Raw genomic sequence first — 13,326 nt, 5'->3', positions numbered from 1 at the left:
CACTAACTCACAACCAACCCTTTTAGTCACCTCATATGACAAACAGGGATACTGGGGGAGTATTCTTGAAACCCCCCTGGTGAAATTGTGGGCACCAAATGACCCTAACTTAACCATTCAAAAGCCTTTATTGGCTTCTGTGCCTAGATTGCCGAGGGTCTGGGCGGCAAAGTTACTTAGAATGCTGGCCATTTTCAACTTTCTTTTTTTTTCTATGAATAAACCTGAAAAGTGGTAAAAATAAGCCTAACGATAGTAAAAGTGCTCACTTTGGCTGTTTTCCACCTGAAAACAGATGTTTGGTTGGGGGGAGGTGGTAGCTCAGTCGGTAGAGAGGTGGCCTGCAATCCTATCGGACCTAGGTTCAAATCCCTGCTGGGGCAGGGAACAGTTTAAGGATTTGAATTTAATAAAAAGCAGACTTTACTGATCTAACAGAAGGCTCGCCAACATGTCATAAAAATACCCCCGCTAATACCAATACACCAGTTGTGTATGAGACAACCCTAGCATGTATTCAATATGGACGGTGGGTGTTAGCGCCGAAGTGGTGACATGTAGAGGTGTATGGTATGTAGGAGGAATACTGGGTCTTGGGAGTGGACTGTGAAGCCTATGCCCAGTGTCACACACACACACACACACACACACACATACAAGCATGCCCAGATGTGCATCAGATGGCTATTTTCAGCTACCGCCAGGGGTTGGTGTGGATAGATAGTCCACTTAGGTGTGGAGTGGAAGGATGCATGGAGTATATGTAGCATGGAATCACAACCAGGTTTACATAATATGGCCACAGTCAAAACTGTGATGATGGGAAGTTGGGGGTCTGTGGTAAAAGTACATATTTTCACATTCACTTTTTTTTTATATTATGTTGGTATAAGGCACTGTAAACACCCGCATAAGGCACTATAAACACTCATGCTGCACACAGTCACATTAGTTATGGTAAATCACACATTTCTTATTTTCCTTATAATAATGTTTAACAAAATGAACTTGCCATTTACATTTTGCACTACTGCAAGACACTGCAATCATGTATGTTATGTCAGTGGGATGTGTTTAGGAGGGGGTTATGTTTTAAATGGAATTGTTTGTGTGGCCTTGGGTATGAGTGGTAATGTATATACCGCAGTGCCTGTGTGTAAGAGTATATATATATACATATATACTGTATATATCAGGTGTCCTGGAAAAATATGTAACGAGGAAGGTAAATTCCCCAAGCTTCATGGTTAACTGGGATTGTACTGTACAGCATTACTGTACTGTTTCAATAATGTATTGTATTTTATGTTTAGTTTTCATGTTGTACTCATGGAAAAGTTTTTAGGCTAGAGGGTGAAGATGGATAGTAACACGATAGCCGGTTCAATACCGAATGTTGAGCTGATGGGGGGTGGGGTACTATGCAATATCCGGCATTTCACTTTATTCGGTGAAGGGCTTGGCTGAATTATGCCACATAATTGAGAGTTTACTGTACCATATTAAACTAAATTCTCATCATAAAATTATCAGCATTTGTTAATGGGAGCTTTCTAAGACTTCTTCAGTAATCATCACATAAATTAGAGGAAAGGTAGAAGAAGAAGGATAATTGTAAGAATTAGAGAAACTTGTGAGAACCTCACTGTGGAGTCAGTTTTGTGTTCCCCATATCAAGTAAGTTACCTTCCAAGAGGGAACAGATCTCTGCCTAGGTCAGTGTATCTTTTCCCATCTTCATTGCCACTTATTAATTCCATATTCCATCATATACATCTTATTAATTTTGAATCACCATCCACTCAGTCGATGTAGTGCAACTCTCGGGTGACTGCCCTTTTCTATCTTTCTTCCTTCTTTCCTTCTGTCATTCTTTCCTTCATTCTTTCCTCTTCCATCTGTCTGTGGGTGACTGTACGCTGGGTGACAAGCAAATGGTTTCCTGGACACCAGGAAACCATTTACTACACTGGATGGTAACCATATAACCAAATTATGACACCTGGTGGTTTAATGGATAATTAAGGCATTCCAATCGGATTGAGCTGGTGCAGGTTTATATCTGAGAGGTTTATTGCTCACGTAATGCTACTAATGGATGAGTGAAGCTGGTCACTTTCGTCTTAAATGTCAAAACCAACTTGCCTAGCCCAGGGCTCCTACGCTTCTCATGGGGCAACACAGGATTTGATGAATGATGACTATAAGTATTATTTTCCATCACTAAGATGGTAAGGAAGTTATACTTTTTTCAGGAAAATTTGATAAGCAAAGACGAGGAAGCTGCAGATGATGATGAAGATTTCTTCCTTAAGTAAGTCAACTCATTTGGTGCATTATTTTAATAAGGTGCAATGTCCTCCACTCCTACTACTTATATATATATATATATATATATATATATATGGAGCCTCTGTAGTACAGTGGTAAAGTGTGCGATTTCGTACACTGAAGAACGAGGGTTCGCGCCCCGCCAGGGTAATAAACTTTGGGAGCGTTCTTCTGGCCATGTACTGCATTGGCAGACACAAGGGGTGCTGTGGTTGAACCAGTGTCGCATACTAAAGTATGCTTGCACCCAGTCGGTTTGCGCGGGCCGATTACACTTGGTTCACAGACTACACACACATCCAAAGGCACTCCAGCACAACAATTACACTTACAAGCACTTCTCACTCTACATACAATCTCTACCAGAAAGCCTAAGCCACTTGGTAGAGATACATTGGCTGTATTGTCCTCACTTTGGTAGGGATAGGCCGGTCCTGCAGTGGACACTCAACCGGCTGATGAGGAGATATATACTGTGTATATATATATATATATATATATATATATATATATACAGTATACTGTATATATATATATATATATATATATATATATATATATATATATATATCTATCTATCTATTGCCAGATGCCTCAATCCCGCTTGGGTTGGCCACAAACAAATCGCCTCCAAGTCGCCCTGTCCCCCGCCATTTCACTCCCCTGCTCCCAACTCACACCCCCCTCTCTCATATACCTCTCCACCCCATCCCTCCATCCCATCCTCGGCCTCCCCCTCCCTCTTCCCCCCTCCACCTCACTCACATACACTCTCTTTGTCAGTCTTTCACCCTCCATCCTCTCCACATGGCCAAACCACCTCAGTGTGTTCCCCATAACGCTTCCTATCACATCCACATCCACACCACAACGCTCCTTTATATCCTCATTCGTCAGCCTGTCTCTCCACGTGACTCCACAGGCTTCTCTTAAATAACTCATTTCCATTGCTCTCACTCTTGACTTGTGTCCTTCCAACAATGTCCAAGCTTCACTTCCGTACGTTAGAGTTGGTATCACAATACTGTCATGTAGTAACTTTTTCACTTCCATGCTCACTTCCCTGTTTCTTATCACTGCTTTCAAAGAACCAGCAACCTTTCCTCCCTGCTGTACCCTTTCAAACACTTCACCCTCCAAACCTCCATCATTACTCATCACACTACCCAAGTACTTAAACGTACTCACATTTTCCAATTCCTCACCATCCAACCTCGCTGTACATTCACTAACTTCACCTCTCTCAAAGACCATCACTTTACTCTTCCCTACATTCACCTTTAGATTCCGTTTCTTACACACTCTCCCAAACTCATCCACCAAGCCTTGCGGCTTCCCTTCGTCTTCACTCAACAACACAGTATCATCTGCAAACAACAGTACAGGGAGTTTCCAAACACTATCCTCTCTCACCAGGGCCACTCCAACATCCACTACCCTACCTTGTACCTCTTTTATTACCCCATCCATGTACAGATTGAACAACCATGGAGACATGACACATCCCTGTTTCAACCCAACCTTCAAAGAGAAAAATTCACTTCGTTCACCATCCACATGCACTGCAGCCTTCGCACCATCGTACATACTCTTCACAGCATTCAACAACTTCCCATCTACTCCATATGTTCTTAACACTTTCCACAGTCCTTGTCTATCCATCCTGTCATATGCTTTCTCCAAATCCATGAAAGCCGCATACAACTTCTTTCCCTTCTCTAGAAACTTTTCCACTAAAGATCTAAGAATGAATATCTGATCTACACAATCTCTTCCCTTCCAAAAGCCTCCCTGTTCTTCTCCAACTAATTTCTCTGTTCTTTCTGTAACTCTGTCAATAAGTATCCTACCATACGCTTTTCCTATTATACTAAGAAGACAAATGCCTCTATGATTACCACACACTTCTTTTTCCCCTTTTCCTCTGTACAAGGGAATAATTATACCTGACTTCCAATCCTCCAGGACTCTACCTTCCTCCCAGGCCAGTTTGCACATCTTCGACATCGATTCTACTACTATCTCTCCCCCATGCTTCAGCATTTCACCACACACCCCATCAATTCCTGGGGCTTTCCCCGATTTAACTTTCTTCATTGCTTCCACAACTTCTATCCTATTGATTTCTTCCTGTCTTCTCACCTCCCTCCTTCTAGCCATTCCCCAGCCACTTATACTAGCATTACTTCCATCCTCTATGTTCAACAATTCCTTAAAGTGTTCTTTCCATCTGCTCACTTTTTCTCCCTTCTCCACTAGTAATCTACCATTTTTATCTTTCACTCCCCTGCTAACTTCACTTCCACCCTGTCTTACTCTTTTCACCTCTTTCCAGAACATTTTCTTACAGTCCCTCCACTTTACACTCAAATTCCTTCCAAATTCCTCATCCACTCTCTTCTTACTCTCTCTTACTAATCTTTTCACCTCTCTCTTCCTTTCTACATATAACTTTCTCTTCCGCCTCTCAACTTCTTCCACACCCCTGTTTCTCATCCATTCATTGTATGCATTCTTCTTTTGTGCCACACCCTGTCTCACCTCTTCATTCCACCATGCTGTTCCTTGCACCCCCCTGCATCTTCTCTTCACCCCACACACCACATCACATGCTGCACATATTTCTTTTGTAAATATCCTGCACACACCTTCCACGTCTCCCGTCTGCTCCAATTCATATTTGCCCAATCGTTCCTCCACTTCTCTCTTATACTCTGCCTTTTTCTCATCCTCGTGTAACCTTTCCACTCTCCTTGGAACTACTCCTTCCTCTCGTCTGTCCCTTCTTCTATTCCTCCATCTTACTTGAATCCTAATTCTGGCCACCACCAAGTAGTGGTCAGAAAGTCCACTCCCCCAGTGTCTATAAGCTCTTGCATCCATTACACATCTTCGCATCCTTTCATCCACACACACATAATCAATCATTGCCTTCCTTTCATTCAGTTCACCACCCACCCTTCTCATCACTCGCCATGTATACCTGTGGATCATTTTATGCCTGAAGAGGGTATTGGCTATCACCAACCCCCTCCCAGCACAAATGTCCACTAACGCACTCCCATTCTCATCTGTCTCAACAGGCACACCCCACTCACCAACTATTCCATCCACCTTCACATTCCCAACCTTACCATTCATATCACCGATCAAAAACACTCATTCCTTCCAAACTTTTCCATGCACACTTCTACATTTGTCCAGAACTCTTCTCTCACTCTTCTAGCACAATCTTGCGTTGGCGCATACACACACACACAATCGCCCACATCTGTATTCCAACTTTCAACTTTACCTACACAATCCTTGACCCAACTGATCCATACTGTCTTATGCTCTTTTTCCATCTTTTACTCAGAACTATACATACTCCTTCCTTTACCCTCTCATTCTCACCTACTCCTGCACATATACCCCATCCATACTCCCATTCTCTCACACTTTCTCCTCTCCATTTTGTTTCAGTTATTCCACATTCACTTTCGCACCCTGAAGCACCTGGACAATATATATATATATATATATATATATATATATATATATATATATATATATATATATATATATATAAGAAGCGATGGGTCTGGTTAGTACTTGGATGGGTGACCGCCTGGGAACACCAGATGCTGTTGGCGTAACGTTCTCCCTACGTGTTAAGTGGGGTTGGTGGAGGATTAGTGCCCCTCCCTGTAAAACAATTAACTCTAAGCCCTTGGCCACCCCGTTTGGGATACATGGCGTCTGGCAATGAATGAATGAATATATATATATATATAGATAGATAGATAGATAGATAGTTAGATATATGTATATATATATAGATAGATAGATAGATAGATATATGTATATATATATAGATAGATAGATAGATAGATATATGTATATATATAGATATAGATATGGATATAGATAGATTGATAGATAGATAGATATAGATATATATACACACACACAAACATCAGAGCTGGGCACTTTCGCAATCACTTCCACAGTCCGCAATTTCCGCAGTAGCGGACTGCATGATTTCAGTTGCGGAATTGCTATTGCAGCAAACTCGTCCAAACCTTGCGGTATTGCGTTGCGGAAATACTTTCACAGTCGCAATCCTGTCCGCAATCTCCCACGTGGTGATAGGTGTCGGTTAGTACAGGTTACAGCATGACTTATGAATATCAAGCTTGAACAGGATTCCCGGCCAGCAGCGGCAGCGGGCGAGGCGTCGCTGCATCAGTTAGCAGTAGGGATGAGTGATACCAGGAGAAATGATCTGATATGATATGATACGATATGCTATAAGCCAGCATGGCAGTAAATTTTGTGGCATTCATAGCTAATCATGCACAGTTGTTCCACAATATGACAGATGACAGTCTGAAGGACTAATGTAATGGTGATCACTGAATTTACTTTTTTTTATGGTGTTACAGAGTTGTTATATGCAAGAGTAAGCATATTTCTATGAATTATCTAGTTAAGTTCTATGGACTGCATTCTGCTGCTGGCCAGACTGATTTTCTTGAGTGGCACAAAAGCTATTTCTTTTCCTTGTAATATTATTTTTGTAATAAAGGATATGATTATATTATTATAATATTAGTATTGTGAGATTTTCATGTTATGCCCTAACTGTGATACAAAATGAAAAGTGATAGATATACACCTGAGTATATGTCAGTACCTTACAAAATTACAGTTCTGAGGAAGATTATGGGGTAAGTTTTCAGTAAATACACCAAGGTATCGGTGACAATATTAAAATACATCGTAAATGTCATAAATTATAAATACAACAATTCACTACATTACCAACCAATCAACCCCCTGTTTGTGCACTTTGTATTGAAAATTGTGAAACTGGATTGCGGTTGCGGTATTGAGGTAGTGGAACTGCACATTCCAAGGTTATTGCAGAATTGCAGTAGCAGAAGGTAACCGTCAGAGGCTGCGGGATTGTGACTGCGGAATTGAATAATTTTAGATTGCGGGTGCCCAGCTCCAATATATATACTGTACAGGTATATACATATGTGTGGGTAAGATTGGAAAGTTGGAATACAAATGTGGGCGATTGTGTCCGTGTATGCGCCAACGCAAGATTGTACAAGCAGAGTGAGAGAAGAGTTCCGGACAAATGTGGAAGTGTGCATGGAAAGGTTTGGAAGGAATGAGAGAGTGTTTTTAATTGGTGATATGAATGGTAAAGTAGGGAATGTGAAGGTGGATGGAATAGTTGGTGAGTGGGGTGTGCCTGCTGAGATAGATAAGAATGGAAGTGCGTTAGTGGACATTTGTACTGGGAGGGGGTTGGTGATAGTCAGTACCCTCTTCAGGCACAAAATGATCCACAGGTATAAATGACGAGTGATTGGAAGGGTGGGTGGTGAACTGAATGAAAGGAAGGCAATGATTGATTATGTGTGTGTAGATGAAAGGATGCAAAAATGTGTAATGGATGCAAGAGCTTATAGACATTGGGGGAGTGGACTTTCTGACCACTACTTGGTGGTGGCCAGAATTAAGATCCAAGTAAGATGGAGAAATAGAAGAAGGGAAAGACGGGAAGAAGGAGTAGTTTCAAGGAGGGTGGAAAGGTTACAAGAGGATGAGAAAAAGGCAGAATATAAGAGAGAAGTGGAGGAACGATTGGGTAAATATGAATTGCAGCAGATGGGGGATATGGAAGGTGTGTGCAGGTTATTCACAGAAGAAGTATGTGCAGCATGTGATGTGGTGTGTGGGGTGAAGAGAAGATGCAGGGGGGTGCAAGGAACAGCATGGTGGAATGAAGAGGTGAGACAAGGTGTGGCACAAAAGAAGAAAGCATACAATGAATGGATGAGAAACAGGGGTGTGGAAGAAGTTGAGAGGCGGAAGAGAAAGTTATATGTAGAAAGGAAGAGAGAGGTGAAAAGATTAGTAAGAAAGAGTAAGAAGAGAGTGGATGAGGAATTTGGAAGGAATTTGAGTGTAAAGTGGAGGGACTGTAAGAAAATGTTCTGGAAAGAGTTGAATAGAGTAAGACAGGGTGGCAGTGAAGTTAGCAGGGGAGTGAAAGATAAAAATGGTAGATTACTAGTGGAGAAGGAAGAAAAAGTGAGCAGATGGAGAGAACACTTTAAGGAATTGTTGAACATAGAGGATGAAAGTAATGTGAGTATAAGTGGCTGGGGAATGGCTGGGAGAAGGAGGGAGGTGAGAAGACAGGAAGAAATCAGTAGGATAGAAGTTGTGGAAGTAATGAAGAAAGTCACACTGGGGAAAGCCCCAGGAAATGATGGAGTGTGTGGTTAAGCATGGGGGAGAGATAGTAGAATGGATGTGGAAGATGTGCAAATTGGCATGGGAGGAAGGTAGAGTCCTGGAGGATTGGAAGTCAGGTATAATTATTCCCTTGTACAAAGGAAAAGGGGAAAAAGAAGTGTGTGGTAATCATAGGGGCATTTGTCTTCTTAGTGTAATAGGAAAATTGTATGGTAGGATACTTATTGACAGACTTAGGGAAAGAACAGAGGAATTAGTTGGAGAAGAACAGGGAGGCTTTAGGAAGGGAAGAGGTTGTGTAGATCAGATATTCATTCTTAGATCTTTAGTGGAAAAGTTTCTAGAGAAGGGAAAGAAGTTGTATGCGGCTTTCCTGGATTTGGAGAAAGCATATGGCAGGGTGGATAGACAAGGATTGTGGAAAGTATTAACAATATATGGAGTAGATGAGAAGTTGTTGAATGTTGTGAAGAGTATGTATGATGGTGCTAAGGCTGCAGTGCATGTGGATGGTGAACTGAGTGAATTTTTCTCTTTGAAGGTTGGGTTGAAACAGGGATGTATCATGCTTCCATGGTTGTTCAATCTGTACATGGATGGGGTAATAAAAGAGGTACAAGGTAGGGTAGTGGATGTTTGAGTGGCCCTGGTGAGAGAGGGTAGTGTTTGGAAACTCTCTGCGCTGTTGTTTGCAGATGATACTGTGTTGTTGAGTGAAGATGAAGGGGAGCTGCAAGGCTTGGTGGATGAGTCTGGGAGAGTGTGTAAGAAATGGAATCTAAAGGTGAATGTAGGGAGGGGTAAAGTGATGGTATTTGAGAGAGGTCAAGTCAGTGAATGTACAGTGAGGTTGGATGGTGAGGAATTGGAAAATGTGAGTACATTTAAGTACTTGGGTAGTGTGATGGTTAAGGATGGAAGTTTGGAGGGTGAAGTGCTTGAACGTTTACAACAAGGATGAAAGGTTGCTGATTCCTGGAAAGCAATGATAAGAAACAGGGAAGTGAGCATGGAAGTGAAAAAGTTACTACATGACAGTATTGTGATACCAACTCTAACATATGGAAGTGAAGCTTGAACATTGTTGGAAGGACACAAGTCAAGAGTGAGAGCAGTGGAAATGAGTTATTTAAGAGGAGCCTGTGGAGTCACATGGAGAGACAGGCTGACAAATGAGGATATAAAGGAGTGTTGTGGTGTGGATGTGGATGTGATAGGAAGCGTTATGAGGAACACACTGAGGTGGTTTGGCCATGTGGAGAGAATGGAGGGTGAGAGACTGATGAGGAGAGTGTATGTGAGTGAGGTGGAGGGGGGAGAGGGAGGGGGAGGCTGAGGATGAGATGGAGGGATGGGGTGGAGAGGTATATGAGAGAGTGGGGTGTGAGTTGGGAGCAGGGCAGTGAAATGGCAGGGTACAGGACGATGTGGAGGCAATTTGTTTGTGGCCACCCCGTACAGGATTGAGGCATCTGGCAATAGATAGATAGATAGATAGATAGATGGAGTTGAGAGGTATATGAGGGAGGGGGGAGTGAGTTGGGGGGAGGGTAGTCAAATGGTGGGTGACACAGTGACTTGGAGGCATTTTGTCTGCGGCCACCCTTTGCAGGATTAGGGTGTCGGGATATATATATATATATATATATATATACACACAGGAGTGGGATTAGTTACTGATTTAATAGATATGATTATGTATGAGTTGCACTGTCCGAGACATCAGGTTGAAGAGTATGATTGTAAATGTGTACAAGGGGAAGGGTGATGCCCTGGATAGAGATGACTAGAGAGGCATAAAACTTTTGGTCCAGATAATGAAGGTAATGAAGAGTCCTAGAGGGCATGATTAGGGAAAAGGTGAATATTGATGAGATGCAGTTTGGGTTTATGCCAGGCAATCGGACCTCTTATGCCATATTCATCATCCACTGGCCACAGGAAAAATATATAGGAAAGAAAAGGAATCTGTACTTTGTTTTTGTTGAGTTGGAGACAGTCTTTGACAGAGCCCCTAGGAAAGTGATGAAGTGGGCAATGGAAAGCTTGGAAATGAGGAATGGCTGGTTAGAATGGTTATGGCTGTGCATGTGGGTGCTCGCACCCAGGTGGGAGTGAATGGAGATTTGAGTGACGAGTTTTCTATAAATGTTGGCATGTGCCAGGGGTTAGTCTTGAGCCCCTTATTGTTTGCTATGATTCTTGAAGCTCTATAAGATGACTTCAGAAATTGACAACCATGGGAGATGTATGCCGATGACTTGGTGTTTATTGCAGAAAGTGAAAGGGAGGCAGAGGAACGATTTAAGAAGTGGGGAGATGGAATGGGGCCCAAGGGTTTGAAAGTAATGTGGATAAAGCAAGAGCAGTGATATCTAGGACTGGTGGCAGTACTGTCAAAGTAGAGGGAGAGTAGCCATATGCAGTTTGCCACAAGGATGTGGAAAGTAACTCCATCTTGTGCAGTGTTTGTGGTACATGGATGCATAAGAGATGTAGGGGTATTATATGTAGACTGTGAGATAATGCTGAGTTCTTGTATGTGGTGTATCAGGGAGAGCATATTGAGGCTATCAAGTGTGAAAGGATTGATCTTTCTGGAGAGGCTAGTGAGTGTGAGGAAGTTTTTTTTATTTGGGGGACATGTTATGTGCTTGAGGTGAGGCTGAAGCTAGCTCTGTGGCTAGGGTAAGGAGTGGTTGGAGGAAGTACGGGGGGGGGTTGATGCCCCTCCTGACTTTGAGAGCTCTCTCCCTCCATGGTAAGAGATCTTTGTATACATCATGTGTTAGGGCTCGTTTCGTTTCGTTTCGTTTCATTTCGTTTTTAAAGGCTCCAACATGCTTGCATGTGTCGGCCTTGGTCACCTAATGGCGGCTTTCCACGCTGCATGATCAATTCCAGCCTCCCTGTTCAGTCCCTTAACCCTAAGGTCACACTTAATGACCTCGTCCCATGTCTTTCTCGGTCTACCTCTCATAACCCCACCCCCAATATTAACACTTCTCACCTTCCTCACCCAGTTATCATCCCCCATCCACTCCACATGTGATGCCATATGGTAGTGAGACCTTGGCAGTAAAGAAGGAGGATATTCATAGGCTCACATACAGAAATAACAATGATTAGATATGGCGGGTGTGTTGTACGTCCTTGAATGCTAGGCCTGGGGGGCAATTTAACAATTGAAAAATTGGGAGGAATGATGGGACTGGAGTGTATTGATGCTATGACGAGGAGCAGATTGAGGTGGTTTAGGTATGTGGAGAGGGTGGAGGATGACAGTTGGGCGCAGAAAGTGAGAAATGTGAACGTTGGGGGTGGGGTTGTGAGAGGCAGACTGAGAGAGACTTGGGACAGAGTCATAGACTGTGACCTCAGGGATAAGGGACTAAATAGGGAGGCTACCAGAGAGAGATCAAGCAGCATGAAGAGCCACCATTACATGATCAAGGCCGATGCGTGCAAGCATCCTGGAACCTTTATAAATTATATGATATACAGTTTATGTTTATAGTGATATGACTTTTTTTTTTTAACTGAATGTACTGTATTAAACTCTTACAAAAATACAGTAATGTGTTAATTTCTGTTCCTGCAGAGGACCATCAGGAAAGAAGACAGTACGTTTTGCATCAGACAAGCTGAAGGAGTAAGTACAGTACTGTATTTAAAGACCAACATCACTGTATGACATATTATTATGAATTTACATCAAAATGTTTGTTTTGTAATGATGCAACGCATTACTGTTGCAGCTGCATTAGCACTGTATACAGTGTCAGATTGTTCTTGTTCATGCATTTCCACCTTTCATGACTGGTTTGTGTTGTCCTAGGTACTGTGCATTAGAAACAAGCATCTGTAGTTTGACCTTGCAATATTTATTTGCTCACTTTATTTCCACCAGTGTGCGTGTACAGATAGCAGAGGTGACTGATGCTATGAGAGACAATGTGGGCCGGTTACTGGAGCGTGGTGATCAGCTAGACCAACTACAGGACCGCTCACAGGGTCTGGCCTCATCTTCAGACCAGTTCCGCACCTCTGCCACACGCCTCCGTCGTGCCGCATGGTGGCATAACACTCGTGGCAAGCTTGTTATAGCTGGCATCACCACCACTGTCTTCCTTCTCATATTCAGTAAGTCACCAAAATTTGTGGGGCGGGGTTGCGAGAGCTAGACTGAAAAAGATGTGGGATGAGGTCATTGAGTGTGACCTCAGGGGTAAGGGACAGAATAGGGAAGCTGCCAGAGATCAAGCAGCGTGAAGAACCGCCATTAGGTGACCAAGGCCATTGCATGCAAGCATGTTGGAGCCTTTAAAAACAAAACAAAACAAAACAAAACAAAACAAAATAACAACAGAGCTTTTAGAGATCATATTAAGACAGTGCACAGTTACAACATTGAAATTTTGAAGTATGCAATAGTTTATGTAGTTATCTACTAGTATAATTTTTTTTTTTTAAGTGAGGAGTTGTATGAATGGTAGAGTAGGCACTGGTCCTGTTAATGATATAATGGGTAATAATGGAAAGAGAATGATAATGGGAAGCAACTGAAGGACATGTGTCAGGAAAGGAGGTTGTGCATTTGTAATTCTAAAATAAAGATGCACGTAAATATACGAGGTATAGAGGGAATGGAGAGAGGTGAAAAGATTAGTAAGAGAGAGTAAGAAGAGAGTGGATGAGGAATTTGGAAGGAATTTGAGTGTAAAGTGGAGGGAC

The 13,326-nt window shown here is 42.4% G+C and overlaps 1 protein-coding gene across 2 annotated transcripts in view; it reads left to right on the top strand.

Annotated features, from left to right (window-relative positions):
- The window catches only part of LOC145407263 (vesicle-associated membrane protein 3-like), a 47,202-nt gene that overhangs the window by 13,159 nt on the left and 20,717 nt on the right, over positions 1 to 13,326 (top strand). Inside the window, exons 2-4 of one of the 2 annotated variants that reach the window (XM_080278299.1) lie at positions 2,256 to 2,314; positions 12,194 to 12,244; positions 12,503 to 12,735. In XM_080278299.1, the coding sequence (XP_080134425.1) occupies positions 2,256 to 2,314; positions 12,194 to 12,244; positions 12,503 to 12,735 (343 nt within the window). The remainder of the gene's footprint in view (positions 1 to 2,255; positions 2,315 to 12,193; positions 12,245 to 12,502; positions 12,736 to 13,326) is intronic. The other variant, XM_080278300.1, reaches the window with a different exon arrangement.

This window comes from Coenobita brevimanus, chromosome 72, assembly GCF_032717465.1.
Source record: "Coenobita brevimanus isolate Jiangsu-jjx chromosome 72, ASM3271746v2, whole genome shotgun sequence".
Taxonomy (NCBI): Eukaryota; Metazoa; Arthropoda; class Malacostraca; order Decapoda; family Coenobitidae; genus Coenobita; species Coenobita brevimanus.
Note: the sequence above shows the minus strand (reverse complement) of the source record. Positions and strands in the feature narration are given on the sequence as shown.